The sequence below is a fragment of the Hypoxylon trugodes genome (genome assembly GCF_022578975.1).
Source record: "Hypoxylon trugodes strain CBS 135444 unplaced genomic scaffold F4822scaffold_9, whole genome shotgun sequence".
NCBI lineage: Eukaryota > Fungi > Ascomycota > Sordariomycetes > Xylariales > Hypoxylaceae > Hypoxylon > Hypoxylon trugodes.
Window position 1 is genome coordinate 506,288 of NW_026250024.1, and position 19,398 is coordinate 525,685.

Here is a 19,398-nt window from a genome sequence, read left to right on the forward strand (position 1 = left end):
AAGAAAGGACATCAAACATCTAAACAGAGCATAGGAATCGAAATCTTTATCAAGCGTCCTGTTGCTCCGAGATATTCCTAATGTGAATGTAATCAATCGATCGTTATCTTTCTGCTATTTTCCTCCCCACTCTCGCAGATAAGATAATTCGGTCCTCTTCCTCTTCCATCCATCCCATTCAACTCCATTCAAATAGGGGGTATCTGCCCTTTCCATCCCCGAATCTCCATTTCAAAACATGGACAGCCAAGGTGCTGTCCCAACAAGAAAGCAAATATACGCCCGTCGCTGCGTCATTAGATTCGGTTCAATCCATTATGTTCCGACTCCAAGCAAGCAATTTGGTTTTTGGGGGTATCATGTCCCATTTGTTCCCATCTAATTTCTACAAGTTATAAAACAAAAAGCAAAGTCGGACGAAGAAGTCGTAAAGGTCAAAGGTCGTAAATGTACAAGGTTTTGAGGGAATGAAGTCGAAATCGAATGCGGGTAAAAAACGATGTCAAGTGTGATATGTATATGGCGGTAAATATGAATAATTGTGAAGGAATGGTTGTAAACGAGACGTTTCTCGTAGATTTGCAAGAAAATGAGAGCATATCGGGTGTCGTCCCATGATGGTCTATCGTTGGTTGTGATCAGCCGTAAGGCTCATGAAATCGTCATTACATATTACGTAAAAAAAGTCGTAGAAAATCGTTTCAAAGGTAGAAATAGAAAAAGGGTCGAGTCGTTGATTCGGATTTTCGCGGATAGGAATTATCATCGACCTCATCATTATTGCGCCCATTTTTGTCGAACGCCAATTACAATTAGAGCAGCTACTGCTCCAAGGATCAAAAGGCCAGCGACGGCCATAAATCGATTAATATTTCTCCACCATCGAGCACTTTGATATCGTGAGTCATCGATGAGGACATGCCGTCGTGGAGGTTCTCCATGTTCTGAAGCTTGGAATTCTGTTGTGCTTTGGTCACGTTCGTCCATAGCAAGCATCGGCTTCGGAGGTAACGGTAAGAATGCTGCGACCATCCAAGCTATCATATGGGTTAGTAATTGCAATATTGTTGGCAACAGTCTTACTCACCAAACGGAAACAGAAATCCCAAAACGAATAATACCACTTGGATATTGCGTCTACCAAAAACACCACTATCGGCAGACCATGTAACGGATGGTGCATTCCATACGCTGAAACGGCTGGCTCGCGTATCTAGACGAAGATGAGGAGACCAAATGCTAGATGACTTTTTCTTTGGTCCTAATCGAACATTGCCCGTATCTAAGGCTGGTGTAATATCCATCGAACTCGGTCGTTGGTTGCGAGGGTCCCTCTCCAGTGGTCGACGGCGAGGGTTGTGGATGGTTTGTTCGTGAGCTGGAGATCCACCGCCTAATCGAGGACTCGGTGGTCGACTATCACCAGTTTCGGATACGGATACGGACCTAGAAAGAGGTGCGAGCCATCGTCTTTCTCCGCTACCATAGTAGAGCCTATACGTAGTCATTAGCATTGAAAATGTTACCTTTTTAGCGTTTAAATCTTACCTTGCCCAGCTAGGAAGAGAAGATGCCGTCAAGCTTCCAGCGCGAGAACTTGTAGATCGTAGACTCCTGTCCGATGACTGTCTAGAGAAACCCAATCGAGTTCGAGATGGTCTGTGTTCAAGCTGTTGTAGATCGGCTAACCCATCACCATGTTCATCGTGGTCTCGAACGGTTCGTATTAAAGGACTCGGCATTCCCCTGATATAAGCAGGGCTAGGACGGTCGAGGGAATCGCTTTGGGAATTCGATCTCGAATGCGATCTTCGAGTGTCTATGTTTTCTAGGCCCAAGGACGAGGAAATGCTGCGCATTTGTCTACTATCCCTACTTCCAATCGCACTGCTAACACGCTCTGGAATTGAACCTGCCGAATGAACGCGAGAGCCCGGGTCACTGCCCTCATATTCGGACATCACAGTCGAGAGCTGTGAGCTCCATAGATGCGACTCCATTCGTGCCTTTTGTTGTGCAGCGCTTGATGTTCCTACCCATGTAGATCGCGGGATAGACGAGGTAGAAGGAGTGTGGCGAAGGACGACAACGTTCGGAGTAGAACCACTGAAAAGAGACGCGGTGTCTTGGCTTACTATGCTTGAAAGCGATGAAAATGAATTGGCTCGACCTCGAAGACTTTCTCGCGATTGTTGCTTGTAGTAGCCGAAGCTTTCGGATGAAGATCTCTTGTGTGGTCTTAGGGGGGGGACGACAAGACTTTCTTGTGAGTATCGCTCGCGCAATTGTTGCAATGAACTATCGTCTGACGAATGGTAACGGTGTCCTCGAAATGGAGTCGCTGATGACGACAATGGTGACGTTTCACCGTAAACGATGTAGTTCCTGCTTCCCGGAGTATCTGTGAACCCTGGCGCAGCAGCTGACGAAGCGATCGTCTGCGCTGGAGATGATTGGCCTAGAAGCTTGTAATTTGAGCTGCTTGACGAGGGAGGCACTTCAATGCTTTCTGAATCTGGTAATGGTGGAGAACTGCGACCAATGACCTTGTAGTTCGTGGTCTCTTCAATTGTCGAATCGGTCTGCTCGGAATTAAACGACGGTTTCGTCGCAAGAGGTGAGGAAGGAGGTTCTGGTGGTGTAACTGTTTCTGGTAAAGCAGGTAAAGGAGATTCGGAAACTTCCCTTTCCTTCCCTTTTCCTTTGAGATCTGGAGTATGTGGAACTTTTCGTAGGCCACCGACCATGCGATAATTCCAAGGTGAAGATGATTCGAGTGCTTCTTCAGGTTTTTCGGCAGATGTTGAAGGGGATCCTGAAGTGTAAGGAGAAACGCTGCGCTCGGCCACGGAACTCAATGGCGAGCCGAGACGATCTTCAATAGATGCGTCAAATGAGCTACCTTCATGCGAACTGATTGTAGACACATTAGAAAGGGGAGGCGATTTCACAGTAGAATCCGACCTGTCGGAATGACGTGGGCGTGTAGATTTCAACACAATTGAGAATGTCTTGTCGGAATGAACATTGATGTAATTCTCTCGTCGCGAGAAGGACCGTTTCCGTTGTGCTGAACCTGCTGAACCTGGTTCATTATCGTGGCGCGAAGATGATGGCTGAGATTGAGGGTTAATACGTCTAATATTACTTCCATAGGATGGCCTGTTAATGACAGGGGACGACGGTGGGGCAATGTGCTGGGCACCAGCACCAGCCGAGTCAGAAGCGAGTTTCGATCCTGAAACACCTCTTCCCTGTACCCTCGCCAACGGGGAGGCGGGTGTGGAAAATGATGGTGAAGGTGACGGAGTGTCGGCGCCATAACCTTCCTTCTCATATATCGTGGATCTACTCGTCTTCGGTGTGGTAATAGGAGCCGGGTCATTAGTGGTCGTGCGTTGTGAATCGTCCTCCCCGAATTGCGGCTCTTGCGCATTTGACCTACCGCTACCTTCTCCATCACTCGGCCTTGGTGGTGAGTAAGGGACGATACGAATTTGCAGTTTATTCTTTTCCGAGTCGGTTCTTTCTTGTAAAGGCGATCTCTGTGAGTGAGAGGATGATGACGAAGAGGTTGAAGATGACATCCTTTACCGCGGGCCCGGCCCGGAGTTGTGGAAAATATCCTCGAAAATTAATTCTTTCACCTAAATCTAACAACTATAAAAGTGTTTCGACATAGGCCATAACGATTTATACTATTCGGAGTATAATTTCGTAAAACAGATAGATGGCGTATATTTCGGCGTGGTTTCGTTTCGAGTTCTGTATAATAGCGAGTGTGGAGTCCGATCGATTCGGAGATGGTGGTCACGAGTGACAAGTATTTTGCGCAATAATTAATGCTTGATGAATGGTCCGACAAGAAAAGGAAGTGGAAAGAATAAATAAAATCGTCAAAGAGTTCAAAGACACATAGATATGTAAGAGAGAGACGTGAAGTTCGTAGTAAATAGTATTATATCGGTAAAAAAGTAACAAAGAGGTCTGACAAGGAGGCGTATGGTCTAGTGTCGCATAGACAACTATAGATCTTTCGAGGAATAATAATAGAATTCTTAAGGAGCGGGACGGTCGACAAAGAGTGACCAAAAAGATAACGATTCTATGCAACTACTACATACAGACCACACACACGCATCCGCGGGGGAAAAAACGAAATCGGAGAGGAAGAGAGAGGGAGAGACGGCAGCGAAGCTGTTAGGAGGCAGACAGGAGGGTATTATTTCTTGCAATGTGCCCACAGGTTACCGAACCATGATCGATTGGCTGGTAACTTAGAGTCAGCTATCTAATGGCGGCTGCATATTACCTAGCTATGCAATGCAGCCAAAAAGGAGCGTCAGGGTTCCATCGAACGAACGTTTGTGGGCAGCATAGCGTGGTGGCAGGAAAAGAACACTTGGAAGCGAACAGGGAGAAGCTTCACGGAGCTATGGTACCAAAAATGGGTTAGGAAAAAGGCTGACATGACAAGGAGTAGTACAGGTACCCCTTGGCATCTCACCGCGTACCTGCCTATACTTGTCTGCTTGTTCAGATTTTTCCGATTTTTTTTGACGATGAAGTGATAGCCCGAATTAACGAGACGCCAATAGGCAATAATGATGTGCAAGAAGTTCCACTAGGAACTCCATAGTGTCTTTGTTGTCCAATATAATTTTGAATCCGTATCCAACGGCGGAGTCAGGATCGGTCTGCATACTGCAGGTCTCCTGCAAGTTCTGCAAGAATGGATGTAATGTGAAATGAGGTCAAAAAGAATTGTGGGCGAGGCGGTCGAGGAACCTACCACAATTGCAGCCCCAAGGCTACATCAGTGGTCAGGGGTTACCATCATCTTTCCAGCTAGCGGTTTAACAACCATTCGTAACTAATGAATCGTCTAAGAAAGTTGGTGTCGTCTCAGAAGCCGCCGCTAACAACTTCTTCATCCAGACGGAGAATTCTTATCTCTTGTTTCTGTCTGTTTCTTTGACATCTGGGCATCTGGTCGCATCATGGTCGAAATATCCCGTTCAGAGACAACCACTTGTCAAATGTATCGAAGTACATGGGTACTGTACTGACATCCGAACTCAAGAAACATTTGACAAGGGCGAAAAATCGGTGAAGAGATGTGTAAATTAAACGTTGGCCAAAGCGAGGTACAATTGGGCGAGATCTGGGGTTAGTAGTTCCAGAAAAATCAAAGATCCAGGATCCAACCGAAAACTCCGAAGCCTGTGAAGTCAGGGGGAAGGAAAATCAAGTGGAGTAATTTAGTGGGGTTAAAGACCTGAGCTAGCGCATAAAGGGGAAAGTGTAAGCATAGACCAAAATGAGAACGAGGATAATGAACGTGGCTCAGCTACCTAGGTAGTGGGTCTAGGTACTTAGTTCTATTCCAGTTTTTTAGTTTCTTCCCGTAAAAATGAATGTATTTCGTATCTTGCCTATCTAAAAGACCGAACGCGACGTAGTAATTGATTCGCGCGTGCATTTCGTGTTTTCCCTTTAATAGACCATTCATCGCCATAAATAGATAAACATCTTACTTCTACTACTATGTAATTTTTAATGCTTTAGGAATGCAACAAGAGTTCATTATGGAAGAAATGGTATTTTGTATGACGCTAAATTTTTCATACTAAGTATCAAAGTATCCTACTAGGATTGAAAATCGCTCAGAAGCCGCGAATGCTTTTTCTCCACTGAGGACTTTCTTAATACTTTGTACCTTGTAGTTTAAAGACCGTGCTTTTACAGTACTGGTGTGAACTTTCGTAACTGTATGAACTAACCTACCGGGGACCGCTGGATAAGCTAGCCGACCAAGGAACCCCTTACCTAAATTAGTTAGTATTCTAGCCTACCTAACTACGTAGTAGCTCGCTGCGGTGTGCGGACGCGTATGAACCTTGGAAATTTCATCTTTTGCAAACTTTTTCTCAGAGAATCCAAAATATTTACATGCACAACGTCCCGTCAGATTTTAAGGATTTTATCTCCTATCATCTATAATCCATACATTCTTCTAATGCAGCCTGCCTTGATACAGCGCTTGTCTTGTCTAGAAGTCGTGAAACCCCAGATTCTAGAGCCGCACGCGCTTATAGTCTTGATCTAATAGGTAAGACGAGACGAGACGTTCCGGTATTGAAAGCGCCCATGGGGTTTGGGGATTTCAGGATTTTAACGAGGTTTCCGTTCCGCATTCTTACGCCCACAAGATATGACATAAGATGAACAGGTCTTTGCCTAAATCGAATCTTACCTCATGATTCTATGCATCAACTTCAAAGTTACAGCAACCAGATTTGTCAGAATATGTTATCAATTCAGTTAAACCTAGAGGTTGAAGACTGAATATTGGTATAAGGAATTCTAACTTCTGTTGACATACTCCGTCGGAAGTCGGAGACTTAAACCACGTCAAAAGGAACTAGGTATAAAACAAGACCCCCTCTACGGGTCCTCTACGGGTCACAAGATTGCCCGCCTCTACCATACATCCATTCATGCCTAGGTATCTACCTAAAATTTAGTACCTAAAATTTAGGTACATATTAAGGCATAATCCGATCGAGCATAATAATTTCCTCCAGTGTCCCGACGATTCATTCATCCTTGTGTTCCTGGGGAACATTCTTTATGCTTTATCTATAGATTCGTCCAAGACAAAAGCTAACTGGCTAGCTCAAGCTGTCAATCTAACTGTCTGAGCCGTCAAAGGAGATAAAGCTTGAAAAGTTTGTCAGCTTTTATTGCCAATACCCAGGTGTTGGGGGTTTGATGTTTGAAACTATCAGCCCAACCAATTTTCTACTATACTACCTACTACCTACAGCACTTATTATTGTTTTTACGAGACTCGCAGATTTTAACCAAGACATAATCTGCATAAACAAATCAAATCTCGGTTGAAATACTTATCAAAATAAACCAGATTTTTATCAAATCGTCAAAGTCGTCAACAATGCCATATATACCAGAATTTATTACTCGTTACTTTGCGAAGGATGAACGTAAGTACCTTTATCCCATCATGTCCCTTACCCCTTATAGCTTATAGTGTTTCTAACCTAACCGCGGCAGCAAAACCACCTCCAATCAGCACTGAAACCGCTGTACTATTACTTGTAAGTCCTCAATCTTCCAGGGCTATCTGCAGTTAAACGCCTCTCCACTATAAGTGTAAGAGACTTGCAGCTGCAGAAAAGAAAAATAACCTTGATTTCGGAAAAATTACTGACAAGTAAATAGATAATTTACACGCTCATCTATGTGGTACCTTTCTACCTTTCACCTACAACTCGACCTTCAAGTACCCTATCGCGGGATGCTCCGACTGTCATCCGCGCGCGTGTAGCGTCTGTCTCACTGACATGTATTGCTTGCTCTGCTATTACCCTTGTGATCTTAACGTCGCAAGGCCAGGCTACCTTCACCGAGGCCTTACATGCACTTGGCTACTGGCCAGTCGGCCTAGTGGAAACAGGAAAATGTCTTTTACTCACCGCTGTCCTCTTCGCCGGGCCATTGTATGAGTATTTTGTGGTCGATGAAGAATGGAGAGAATGGTTGGCCTTGAGACCCTTGTTTGCCTTGAAAGAGTGGACAACATGGCGTAATATCGTAGCAGTAAGTTTTCCCATTCGTCTTCATTCACCCTAAGCGGCTCATTCGGAAACGTTGAAACATTTCAATACCCGATTCCCCTGTTACCATGATGAGAAACATTGGTCCGTGTTTCTGAGCAGACTCAAGACCTGTCGGATGAGGATAGATACAATAGCACTTTGTGCATCTCTGATTATCATTTCCCCTTACTCGTTTTCAAGCCACAAGTCGCAAGATAATTCCGAGTAGACGCTTACAATAAACAGGGACCTTTTACGGAAGAGGTGCTATTTCGGTCAGCTTCGGTGCCGCTTATGGTTGCGGCGCGAACACCAATGACCACTACTATTTTCTTGTCGCCGCTTGTTTTTGGGCTTGCGCATTTACACCATTTCTATGAGTTCCGCATATCGCACCCACATATACGTGTATCTTTCGCTGTCATGCGTTCTGCTATGCAGCTAACTTACACAACACTCTTCGGCGCTTATACTACCTTCTTATTCCTCCGCTCTGGTAGTGTATTGGCCGTTTTTATCGTACATGCCTTTTGCAATTGCTTAGGGCTACCACGATTTTGGGGTCGTGTCTACCCTCCTGTCATGATAGATGATAAAGGAGAGATGGTTCGTCCTTCTATTATGTGGACTGTGACTTACTACGTGCTATTGTTCGCTGGTGCGATCGGATGGTACAGGAGTTTATTCCTATTGACTGAGAGCTCAAATGCTTTAGTAAGTATGACGATATGATAATGAAAATCACGAGTTATTGCTTTATGATGATATGGGAATTTGTATGTATTTTACAGGAAAAATTGAAGATATTCCATGATTTGACGAGAAATAATCGCGTGGTTTTATTTAATGTCGTGAGGCTCATTTTACATAATGCACCATCTATCTATCAAATAACATCCATTTTGGCCATTGTAAATATCAACCTGTATCCTACATGCCACATAACCAAATCCTACAACGTAAACATTGACCACTCGTACTCGGGACTTGGTGATTTCCCTATTCATCTCGCTTTTCCCAGCGAGTACGTAGATGGAGGGTGATTTCCTAGCATAAAATGCTAGTCCTGTTTATTTGGTAAGAGAATAGTTGCGCTCGTGATCGATTTTCTTAGCAGGGCGATTCTCTTTACTCTTCCATCTTGACCATCCCCTTTCCCCGGCCTTAGTAATTGGGCCGGTATCATTAGGTTATTAAATGTGAGCTTACGAGCTCGGATAGATCTATTAGCATGACCACATCATTTTAACATCTGTAACTTAAGCAATTCGTTCTCAAGTCGGTAAATCAAGCGCCATCCCCGGCAAACTCCCAGGCATGCTAAACTCTCCTGTCCCGGAACTTCCACGATCGTTTCTACTCCTAACTCTCCTATACCTGAGATTATCCGGTAAGGGACTAGTATCGCGTCTCTGTCCCGCTGCTGCTTCCGCTTGTAATTCTCTTCGAACTTCTTCTCTTGAAACTTCCCGGCCCTTGCCTTTTCCTAGACTACTACTATTCGACGGGGCTGACGGTATACTCGTGGAAATAGGCGATAAGCCATCCGGTAGGGGTATCTCATCCGTCACACTTCCACTACTTCCACCTCTTGTATTCCGTTTCCTCGGCCAAAAACTCGGCAGAGCAATCTCCTGAAACCTAGGCTCGACAGCGCGCTCGTCAAACCAACGATGTAATCGTGCTTCCACAAGTTGCGCTATCTTCGGTACGTCCTGTAATCGCGATCTACTACCAACTAAACTTCTCACCGAGAAATCGAGTCGGTAATCGTCGAGGAATCCGAAAGTCATAGACGCCGGGGTGTGTGTAGATGGGTTCGAAGGTATGAAAGACACGCTGAGCGTGCCACTGAAGCGTACCACGCTGACAGCTAACGCGACGGGAAGAACAGCAGTTAGGCGACGCGGGTAGTTAAGTTGGATCTTAGTTTCGAGCGCAAGCGTAATCATATCGCTTAGATCAACATCCATACGAGCCTGCAACCTCGAACCCTCGCGTTTCGCTCGCAGGCCATTCGCATCGAAACGTTTCTCTCCGCTTCCACTACTTCCGCCATTTAAACTCAGACCGTCCTCGTCTACAGGTATTATGCGACAATTGCTGAAAATAGGAAAGTCTTCGCCGAGGGTTAATTCGGTGACTTTAATCTCGTCGAGAAAGTCGGGCCGGGAATCGCCGTTTAGGGCTTTGGTAAGGGAGGTTAGGATCGCGTCGTCTTGTTGTGCGTCGCTGCGGAATTGGGCGATGGTTTGCGCGATCAGCACGTTGAACCAGTCGAGGGATTCGGGTTGGTGGCTGTCGACGTTGTAGTATGTTTTGTTTAGGATAGAACCTATGGTAAGGGTCGGAGGACTTCGTAATATGCTCGACTTTTTCTTATTTAACGATGGCTGTTGTGATGGTCTTGTCGCGTTCGGTGTCGCGGATCGTAGGGTAAGAAGGGATTGTCTGTGTGCGAGAGTGCGGGATCGACGTTCGGCTGCTCGGAGAGAGGCTGTTACTTCGGGAGAGGGGGCATCGCCGAATATGAAGAATTTTATAAATGCGGCTATGAGAAGTACTACGGATATCTGACCGACAATGAGTCCTTGAGTGAACGACAATCTGTTTTTGAGTAGCCCTGTTAGTGAATTCTAGAATAGCTATGAGACGAGGGATTTGGAGTGTTGTCCTACGTCGGTTCAGGCTTCATCGGACACATCTCCGTAGCCATTTTGTTGGCAGTGTCCGATGCCAAGTTTTGAAGGTGAGTTTATGTAGTCATTGGGAAGAATAAATCAAAAAGAATTCGGAGATTTAAGAAGGATGGGAGCTTGTAACTTGACTTGACTTTTAACTTTCTAATGCTCAATTCGAAGCTGTACGGGTTAGGCCAGACCAAATTCTTTATCTTATCGGAGCGAGTAGCGGATACCTCTAGCTACACTGTATTAACCAATGAATATAAGTATCTTATACCGCAACGTCATTTAGCATCGGGACCCCTGCTTCGGTGACGATCCATCCATGTCCTGTCGCAGCTTAAGCTTAAACCTTCAGCATCTCATTTCAACCGTCAACAACTTATTTCGACGATAACGTGAAACCAACATTACAACATTATTGTACTGGAAAAGCAAGAGACCCGAGCCCAGATTCATGTGGAATTAAAAGCACCATAAGTTCGGATACATCATCTCGTTGCGCCAATCAAGATGGACGTCGTACAAGCCGTCTCCGGCTACATCTCTAAGATGGTCTCAGCCGGAGACAGCGCAACAGGAGGTCCTTCAGCAAAGATGAAGATACTCCTATTAGATAAAGATACAGTACCTATAGTATCTACTGCCATTACGCAATCTTCCTTACTCAGTCATGAGATCTATCTCACAGATCGATTGGATAATCAGAATCGAGAGAAGATGCGCCATCTCCGATGTTTGTGTTTTGTCCGACCATCACCAGATTCTATTCAATTTCTCATCGATGAGTTACGGGATCCAAAATACGGCGAATACTATCTTTATTTCAGCAATGTTGTGAAGAAATCATCATTAGAAAGGCTGGCTGAAGCGGATGACCATGAAGTCGTCAAGCAAGTTCAGGAACACTTCGCAGATTACATCATCATCAATCCTGATCTATTCTCTCTCAATCTTACTTTACCACAGCAGAGGATATGGAGTGGTAACCCAGATTTATGGAATCCGGACTCATTACAACGGACCACCGATGGATTGATGGCTGTCTTATTATCTCTCAAAAAGAAGCCGCTAATCCGGTACGAGAAAAACAGCTTACTGGCGAAGAAGCTAGCTAGTGAAGTGCGGTATCATATCACTCAAGAAGAGCAATTATTCGATTTCAGAAAGGTCGATACACCTCCCATACTCCTCATCTTGGACCGAAGAGAAGATCCTGCTACACCGCTACTCAACCAATGGACATATCAAGCTATGGTACATCAATTACTAGGAATTCACAACGGGAGAGTGAATCTAGATGACATCCCCGATATTCGACCTGAACTAAAGGAGATTGTTTTGTCGCAAGATCAGGACCCATTCTTTAAGAAGAATATGTATCTGAATTTTGGCGACTTAGGTGGAAATATCAAGGATTACGTAGAACAATATCAATCCAAGACCAAAAATAACGCCAATATCGAATCGATAACCGATATGAAGCGATTCATCGAGGAATATCCAGAATTCAGGAAGCTTTCCGGAAATGTCAGCAAACATGTCACATTGGTTTCGGAACTCAGCCGGAGAGTGGCCGCGGAGAATTTATTAGAAGTCAGTGAAGTCGAGCAGAGTTTGGCCTGTAATGACAACCATGCTACGGATCTAAGAGTAAGCCGTTAATTTATTCTGAAATCTTTGATTGATATGCTAATATGATACAGAATGTGCAAAGATTGATACAGTCTCCTTCAGTTACCCCTGACAATAAGGTCGGGCTGGTGGCGCTATATGCTCTCCGATATGAGAAACACCCTTCGAATTCACTAGCCATGCTGGTAGACCTATTATCCGCTGCCGGTGGTGTACCCGCACGGCAAGCAGATTTAGTAGCCAAACTCCTCATCTACCATCACTCCCTGCAGCAATCTCAAGCAGCCGGTGGTATCGCGGATATTTTCGAATCTGGAGGAATATTCTCAGGAGCACGTGCCATAAAGGGGCTTAAGGGTGTAGAAAATGTGTATACACAGCACTCTCCACACCTCGAAACGACACTACAGAACCTTATCAAAGGCAGACTACGAGAGCAGCAATACCCATTCACCGAAGGTGGCTCTGGTGGCTCTAACACGACGCGTGATAAACCTCAAGATATTATTGTGTTCGTGATAGGTGGCGCAACTTACGAGGAAGCTAAGACAGTAGCTGGTATCAATGCGTCATCCCCTGGTATTCGCGTCGTGTTGGGCGGTACAAGCATACATAACGCGGCTACTTTCCTAGAAGAAATTGATGACGCGGTTTCTACATGGCCGGAACCACCTCCAACTACAACAGCTGGAAGGTTGAGAAAGGAGATTGGGAGACGGTAGAGTTGGGCTATGATGTATGTGTTGGCCAAGTATCTAATAAACTTCGAATTTATTGAAGGATATCAACTATTATATGATGAATAAGATTCGGGCGACCCCAAAACACACCCACGATATTTATTGCGACTAAGTTTCGACTACTTTATATCGCCCAGTCAATGACTTGTCAAACTAACGATTTGGCCACGAAGGAACCAGTCGTCCTTTGAGTTTACGATGAGGCTGAACCTTATTTATATTTAGGTCGGAAGTATTGTCTTTTACCTTCAGTAATGAAACCATATTGATATCGCGGTCAGGCACGGTTCCATCGTGGTATAAACCTTTTCTCGCATCTACTCTCTAGTGGGCATATATAAGGCACGACAGCCCTTCCCCTCGTCCCCCTTCTCTACCCCTTGAAAATCATTCTCATCAGAAAAATCACTAGTCTTAAGACCGACACTTTCAGTCTCGTATCTGGTCTCATAGTCGACATATATACATTTTTCACCATATTCTTTATTCTTTCCCCTTATCCACCGCAAACATGAAGCTCGTCGAGCAAGCTTACAATTTGATTACTGCCACCAAGACAAAATGGGCACGGGCTCGAAAGAAGCAACCCTCAAACTGCCCTCTACTCAACAATCTGCCTCCCGAAATAATCAAGTGTATATCAGATGAGCTCTCTCCAGCTAGTCGTCTCGTCTTCTCTCAAACTTGCCGAGCGCTATACGCCATCCTAAACGGATATAGGGGCTCTGCTCATTTTGTTCGTGCGCAGTATCTAGAGTATCTCTCTCTCGTCGCCCGTGACATCCCAGAGAAATGGGTGTGTGAGATATGCACGAAACTCCATCCAATGTTGCAGGGTGATACTCCGGCTGGCCCATACGTCGTCTACTGTCCTTTCAAGTTACGCATGAGACTACCGATACTCGGATGGGGCTTTCAGCCTCACTTCCGTATCCTCGAACCGTACCATCGACATGTGCAGCTTGCGCTCAAATGCACTCGCCTGCAGCCAACTGTGTACAAGACGTACCTAAGAAAAATGTTGGCGCCATATCATAATCCTTGTCTTCAAACCCACATTTCCCCCGTGGGGCAACCAAATAGGATCCAGGCTCAGTACTCGGCTTTCCCTCGAATCGTCGAAAATTCAAACGGCGAACTTAGGTATTTAATCCTCTCGATCTGGCGTTACCATGGCGTCAATTTATGTCATAAGGATGTGGGGAACTTAGAGATTTGTCCACATATGAAGTTCTCTTCCAACCGCCAGCATAACTTTCTTTGCCCCAACGGATTTTTAGGCAGGATTCTCGCTGAAGGTTTCGGATTGCCGTCGGGTACCATGAGTTCGACTGCGACCTACGCCTGCCCCAGGTGTTCGACAGAGATCATGGTAGCTAAGCATCAGGAATATGTCGACGTATGCGTATGGAAGGATCTCGGCGCCGAATCATCGCCCTTGGACATTAGGTGGCTTATTCATACCCGAAATTTACCTTCTCTGTGTAGTAGGTCTGGCATCCAATCTCCGGAGTACTTCGCCAGTCAACGAGCCGGGATTGTTCGAAGTCTGTACCTTACAGGACCTAACTGGCCACCAATCGCGTTACCTAAACCTGGTCCCCCTCATGGAACGGCTGTGTATAGGAATACATCTAGTCGAATTGGTGTCATATTACGTCTTATGAGCTTTGCGATCATTTTGGTTACATGCCAGCGCGAGCAGCAGTTGAGGATGTTTTAGTGAAGGAAATAGGAGAAGCGGATGACTTGGCACCGCCGGCGATGCTGACGGTTGCATATTATCGCTGTGGGTTTGGGGGTGGAAGCCGCAGCGTGCAAAGGAGTCGCACCTCGACATTCCATACAGCGAGGAAGGCGAATCATAATCTACAACGCTCGACATCGTCAACATCATTACCATACCCAGATTATTTCTTCGACCGACTTCACGTCTCTCACATACGAGTGTTTGACTCTCGATCGCATGATACACATTTCCACCACACGGTTGCTAGGGTCGGGAACGAGGTGAAATACGGCAAGGAGGCAATTACTTCAATGGGAGGATAGGATGTCGTACTGGTGGTTTCTAGGGATATTTTAATTGTATGAACTTTACGTGGAATGGATGAAAGGCGCTATTGGAGTATTGGCTTTGGATCTGATTCTAGGATATTTTGACTGTGTGGGATTAGCGAAACGCTGAATCTCAAGCAGCAGCGTAATGAGATAGATGAATAGCGTTGGATAATGTGAATACTCATGTTTGACACTAATTTGGACTAATTCTACACATGTGATATCGCGTTAAGTCGCTCAACATCGTCAAGACAACCATTGTGGTCCCACAAAACATCACCGGATGCCCTTCAATCGGCCGTGCTCACCCCGCCCCTCGCTCAGAAGTGCCTCTCAATCCGTGTGTTCGGTGGCCTCGGGTTCTTTACTAAATGCTTCTTTCTCATGGACTTTCGCTAGTAGTTCGCAACATTGGGCCAAGCACATCTCAACCAACCTCCTTACCCTTGAATTTGAGGTATGCTTGATGTAGAAAACGTTTCGTTTGGCGCATAACTTTGCGATACCACACCGAAACACACTAAGTGGAGCAAGTTCCGGGTAGGGCTGGCGCGACGACGGGAACTACTGCACAACTCAAAATTAACATTTGTCCCGCTAATTGAACATGTAAAGAATATCAATGCTGGTTAATTGAATCGGATGCGGCGCGGATTGATGCTTACGTCTTAGGTCTTACTGTTGATCAACTCCTTAACCTCGGTTTCATTATTACTAATTTGTAATCATGGATGTCCAGCTAGAAAAGTCAGGAAACGGGAAAGAAAGGGAAATAACTCAACACATTTCATGATGGCAGGTAGCAGCAAGAGATCACGATTATCCGAGTCGGCGTACGCCTCACCCTACTCACATGTCGGTGCTCCGAGCCCTCATCCTAACACCGATCCTTACGCGCCACTTCGCAGTCAAGCGCTCGCGACTCTCGAAGCTATGGGTTACGACCCTGCGACTATGGTCGAACGAGGTGTCGTCTGGGCTGAAGACCAAGATCCGTTTGGCCATATGATGCATTCGCAGTATACGCATTTTTTCGGAACCTGCATCCATCGTGTAATGGAGAGTTACGATGAGTGGCTCAGCGAGGAAGAATACGACGATATGATTAACGCGAGAAACGTTGTTCCCGTTCTTCGGAGATATACCATGGATATCCGAAGACAAGTCAAGTATCCCGACTCGGTCCGTGCTTTTCCCAACCACCGGAAATCTGTAGTGGCGTTTTGTATTTACTAATCTAGAAATAGCTTATCGCGGCGTATCGTCAGGAATTAATAGAACCAACGCGGAATAGTGGTACGACTTCGCTGTTTTCTCTAAAGCAGCAAGCCATTGTGGCGGAAACCAAAGGTTCGGGGACTTATATGGATGTAAAAACTGCTCGCCCGGTTGATATTCGCACTCTTGGTGGTGGATGGTTAGCTGTGTACGAAGGATTAGCTAAGAAGTCCGAACGCGCGAATGCTCTGAAAGAGAAGTGGGATAGTGAGCATCCCAAGTCTAGGATTTAAGTGTCTACCTGCATTTTGGGGGCATCATCGCCGTCATATGTTTCAGCCACTCCCTCACATGGGGGTCTTCACTGGGTATTAATATGCCACGGCGTAGTCTAATCGAATTAGATGAAAGGATTGACGCCACTGCGGGTAGCATCGGATCTTTTGTTTCGATCAATTGCTTTTTTCTAATGCTACGAGTCGATCAAGTTAGCTAAGATGAATAGGAAATACCGAGTCGCATTATGAGGCCGTGGAGATGCCCAGAATGGATGGAATACAATGTTTGAATAAATTTTCCATGGTGACAAACTGTTGATTCTTCATGTATGCTACTAAATAAGCTACAAACAGATCGATTTGACCTAACTACCTAATTAACTCCTAAATTAATCCTCATGGCATTTAATGCCTTTGCCCAAGCCAGAAAAATACTCAAGCGCGTAAGGGGGAATAATTAATAAGGAAAGTCTGAGTATTTTATTCCACCTCGATGTAAATGATCAAATTCTCCCGTTAATATGTCCCATAATTATCAAGCAATTGTGTTGAATACACCACCTCCATGTTCTGCCCCTAATAACGTGCATGAACCCGACCAGTGCTTCTAAAAATATTTTTCATCTTGAAATATCGGTTTTTTATCTCCGAACGCCTCCCATTCCGGCCCTGTGCCGATTTTAACTCTCCTAGTGGGCTCGTGTTCTGGCATATAGATCTGAGGTACTTTAATGTCGTTTGCGATGTTGCTTCCACTTTCCAAGCTGTACGGATTGATACGCGATACAACGGGTCCAAGAAGTGCTGCCATGGCAAAGTGAGAGTCATTGTGAGCTGGTACTCGTCGCCAGTACAATATAGCAATACAGGCTAGGGCCAAGAGAGCTTGAACACCAGGTATTATCGCAAGAACGAGGATGCTGTAAGACCACTTCACGTCTAATTGTTGCGCCACACCAGGGACGACTATATTGGTGAAGTTGGAAGTAAGACCGTAATCTTCTATGGACTCGATCGCAGCAGCCGTGAAGTGCGCGACGTACCAGTTGGCCATACTCTCGGGGCTTAGGGTTGATAATGGGGCCCAGTATGACCCATTATCAAAGCTTGAGGCTTGAAAACGACCGAGAGTAGATTGTGCGTCGAGGGAACTATTGACCTCGATGTCTCCCCAGCCAATAGCACCAGCTAGAATCTGAGCTTGGGTATCAGGCATGGAGAAATCCCCATCTGTGATCCAGTCATCAGTAATCCAATCATACATCCAGCCCACAGTACTATTGCACGTGAACACAGTCGGAACCTCATTCAGAGAGAGTATAACATGGACTTGTGTACACCGTGTGCCGCAGGAAAGCGAGGTGTCTGAGATGTATGTTGCATATTTGAGGGGATTTTGGGGTATGGTAAAGTCTTGCGTTCCGTTATATCCGTCGAAGCTAATGGTAGTAGTATCTGACGAGTTGTTGATCTCGACGTTGCCCATAACGTCACACTCAGCATAATTATTGACACCTCGTCCAATGGCGTTCCATTGTGTTAAACTATTCGCTGCCCAATCTGGGTAGTTCGAGATCCCGCTTATGTAACTAGAGTTCTCGCTATTGAACGTCGAAGAGTGGTAGGATAAACCGTCAACCTCGTCAAGAAAATAGACAGCGGAGTTAATAGCACCGAGACCGTAAGCAAAGGCGGTAGAACGCTGTAGGGATAAAGTGTCCCCTGATAGTGATCCGATAAGCGTATCACGGTCAATCGTGAAGGAGAAGGACTCGATTTGCGTAAAACTGGCTGAGAATCCGTTCCCGACCGGCTCTGGGAAGTCGTGCTTGTCTGGTGAAAGCGAAATCACCGAGTAAGTAAGGCCAACGAGCGCTGTACCGACCTGGGCTGCGAGAGTAATGAAAATCCAGAAGAGACAGAATAGTCGCAACCACCAGACCACACCACTACGTCGGAAGAGTAATTTGATCGCGTTAAATTTTGAGCTATCAAGAGCGAGGGTGAGCTCAAAGACAGCAGGGTGGAAAGGTCTGGCAGCCAACATTGCCCATTTCAATACACTTGCGAGCTCGTTCAGGCTGGCGTCGATATTCAACGATAAACAAATAGTAAGTCCTGATGTCAAGGCGTTGTAAATATGCGCGGTGTCGTCGTCTAGATATGGCTTCTGATCATACTGCTTCAAGACAACAATGAAGGCAGCACAAATCACCGAAGTAAGAACCCATCGTCCAAGGAATTTTTGAAAGAGTTCGATGATTTGATGTTTGTTACTGAAGTATGTGTATCTTGGTTTCTGGTCCTCAGGGTTTTCTCTGGCTAGGATGGGTTCCTCCTTGGACTGAAGTCCTTCTTTGACGCTGGTTTGGCTCATGGTGATCTGTATGCCCGATAGGACAAGCTCCACACAAGTGCGCGCGCGTATAAGGTATGTTATGGGGTAAAACGAGGGAATCTTGGTTGAGTTGAAGATTATACCCTCTTGGGGGCCACCCAAGACCTTCCTTATATGCCATGATCAAATGCGGCTCTTATTTCTGCCTGCTACTTTAGAAGGTACTTAGTTACCTGTAAGTCGGCAGAAAGGGAACAATAGGACAGCAAAGTGCAGAAATTCAGCTTAACTCAGCTGGCCTATAGGTGGTTTTCTTAATAAATTTGTGACTGTTGATTGGTTTAGGCCCCTGGTTCCCCACTCAATAAAAAGGCATATCCTGACTATTTCTGGAAAGCTGAACTAGTGACGTGTAAGCGAATTAACCACCATCTTTTTGCGGCTGGTTGGAGGTTGGAGGTGTTTATCGCGTTCGACAGAGACCCTTGTAGGTCAGGCAGGTATCCGTAAATGCACTTTTCGATACTACCACACTTAAGTGAGCAACTATACCTGCCCACCTAAGTATTTAGTGGTTATCAAAGCGTCCCAGAAGGCGTGACTAGCGAATCTATAAGTAAAATTGCCCAAAGTAGAGCCCGATCATTCAATGAAATTTATTTGGGGGCCAAATGAGCAATGTCGGGTACCCACATCCTAGTTCTGATGACGAAAATCGCCGACCTTCGGAAAATGAAGGGTTCGTGGCGGTGATAGGAGGTAAAGCAAAAGAACAAAAAAGACCAAAAGAATCAGATATGAAAGGGAAAGGTTTGATGGAAG

The 19,398-nt window shown here is 45.5% G+C and overlaps 7 protein-coding genes across 7 annotated transcripts; 4 read left to right on the forward strand and 3 right to left on the reverse strand.

Moving 5' to 3' along the window:
* Positions 1-688: 688 nt before the first annotated feature.
* On the reverse strand, positions 689-3,847 carry F4822DRAFT_365353 (uncharacterized protein). Its single transcript, XM_051456171.1, has 3 exons — positions 1,549-3,847; positions 1,088-1,494; positions 689-1,037 (listed from the first exon to the last, which is right to left on the reverse strand). The coding sequence occupies exons 1-3, from the start codon at positions 3,585-3,587 to the stop codon at positions 778-780; spliced, it is 2,706 nt and encodes a 901-aa protein (XP_051310265.1). The 5' UTR covers positions 3,588-3,847; the 3' UTR covers positions 689-777.
* A 2,687-nt stretch (positions 3,848-6,534) lies between these two features.
* On the forward strand, positions 6,535-8,428 carry F4822DRAFT_365360 (uncharacterized protein). Its single transcript, XM_051456172.1, has 4 exons — positions 6,535-7,007; positions 7,078-7,121; positions 7,246-7,623; positions 7,869-8,428. The coding sequence occupies exons 1-4, from the start codon at positions 6,959-6,961 to the stop codon at positions 8,352-8,354; spliced, it is 957 nt and encodes a 318-aa protein (XP_051310266.1). The 5' UTR covers positions 6,535-6,958; the 3' UTR covers positions 8,355-8,428.
* A 1-nt stretch (position 8,429) lies between these two features.
* On the reverse strand, positions 8,430-10,484 carry F4822DRAFT_365365 (uncharacterized protein). The gene is made up of 2 exons (XM_051456173.1): positions 10,301-10,484; positions 8,430-10,229 (listed from the first exon to the last, which is right to left on the reverse strand). The coding sequence occupies exons 1-2, from the start codon at positions 10,336-10,338 to the stop codon at positions 8,897-8,899; spliced, it is 1,371 nt and encodes a 456-aa protein (XP_051310267.1). The 5' UTR covers positions 10,339-10,484; the 3' UTR covers positions 8,430-8,896.
* A 335-nt stretch (positions 10,485-10,819) lies between these two features.
* F4822DRAFT_438440 (Sec1-like protein) lies at positions 10,820-12,663 on the forward strand (the record flags this gene model as incomplete). The annotated part of the gene is made up of 2 exons (XM_051462519.1): positions 10,820-11,959; positions 12,013-12,663. The coding sequence occupies 2 exons, from the start codon at positions 10,820-10,822 to the stop codon at positions 12,661-12,663; spliced, it is 1,791 nt and encodes a 596-aa protein (XP_051310268.1).
* A 230-nt stretch (positions 12,664-12,893) lies between these two features.
* Positions 12,894-14,715, forward strand: F4822DRAFT_365462 (uncharacterized protein). The gene is made up of 2 exons (XM_051456174.1): positions 12,894-13,023; positions 13,094-14,715. The coding sequence occupies exon 2, from the start codon at positions 13,193-13,195 to the stop codon at positions 14,402-14,404; it is 1,212 nt and encodes a 403-aa protein (XP_051310269.1). The 5' UTR covers positions 12,894-13,023; positions 13,094-13,192; the 3' UTR covers positions 14,405-14,715.
* Positions 14,716-14,908: 193 nt separating this feature from the next.
* On the forward strand, positions 14,909-16,540 carry F4822DRAFT_415370 (uncharacterized protein). The gene is made up of 3 exons (XM_051459223.1): positions 14,909-15,309; positions 15,408-15,923; positions 15,989-16,540. Exons 2-3 carry the CDS (start codon positions 15,532-15,534, stop codon positions 16,251-16,253), a joined length of 657 nt encoding a protein of 218 aa, XP_051310270.1. The 5' UTR covers positions 14,909-15,309; positions 15,408-15,531; the 3' UTR covers positions 16,254-16,540.
* F4822DRAFT_415373 (uncharacterized protein) lies at positions 16,541-19,336 on the reverse strand. Its single transcript, XM_051459224.1, has 2 exons — positions 19,270-19,336; positions 16,541-19,177 (listed from the first exon to the last, which is right to left on the reverse strand). Exon 2 carries the CDS (start codon positions 18,613-18,615, stop codon positions 16,846-16,848), a length of 1,770 nt encoding a protein of 589 aa, XP_051310271.1. The 5' UTR covers positions 18,616-19,177; positions 19,270-19,336; the 3' UTR covers positions 16,541-16,845.
* Between the last annotated feature and the right edge of the window lie 62 nt (positions 19,337-19,398).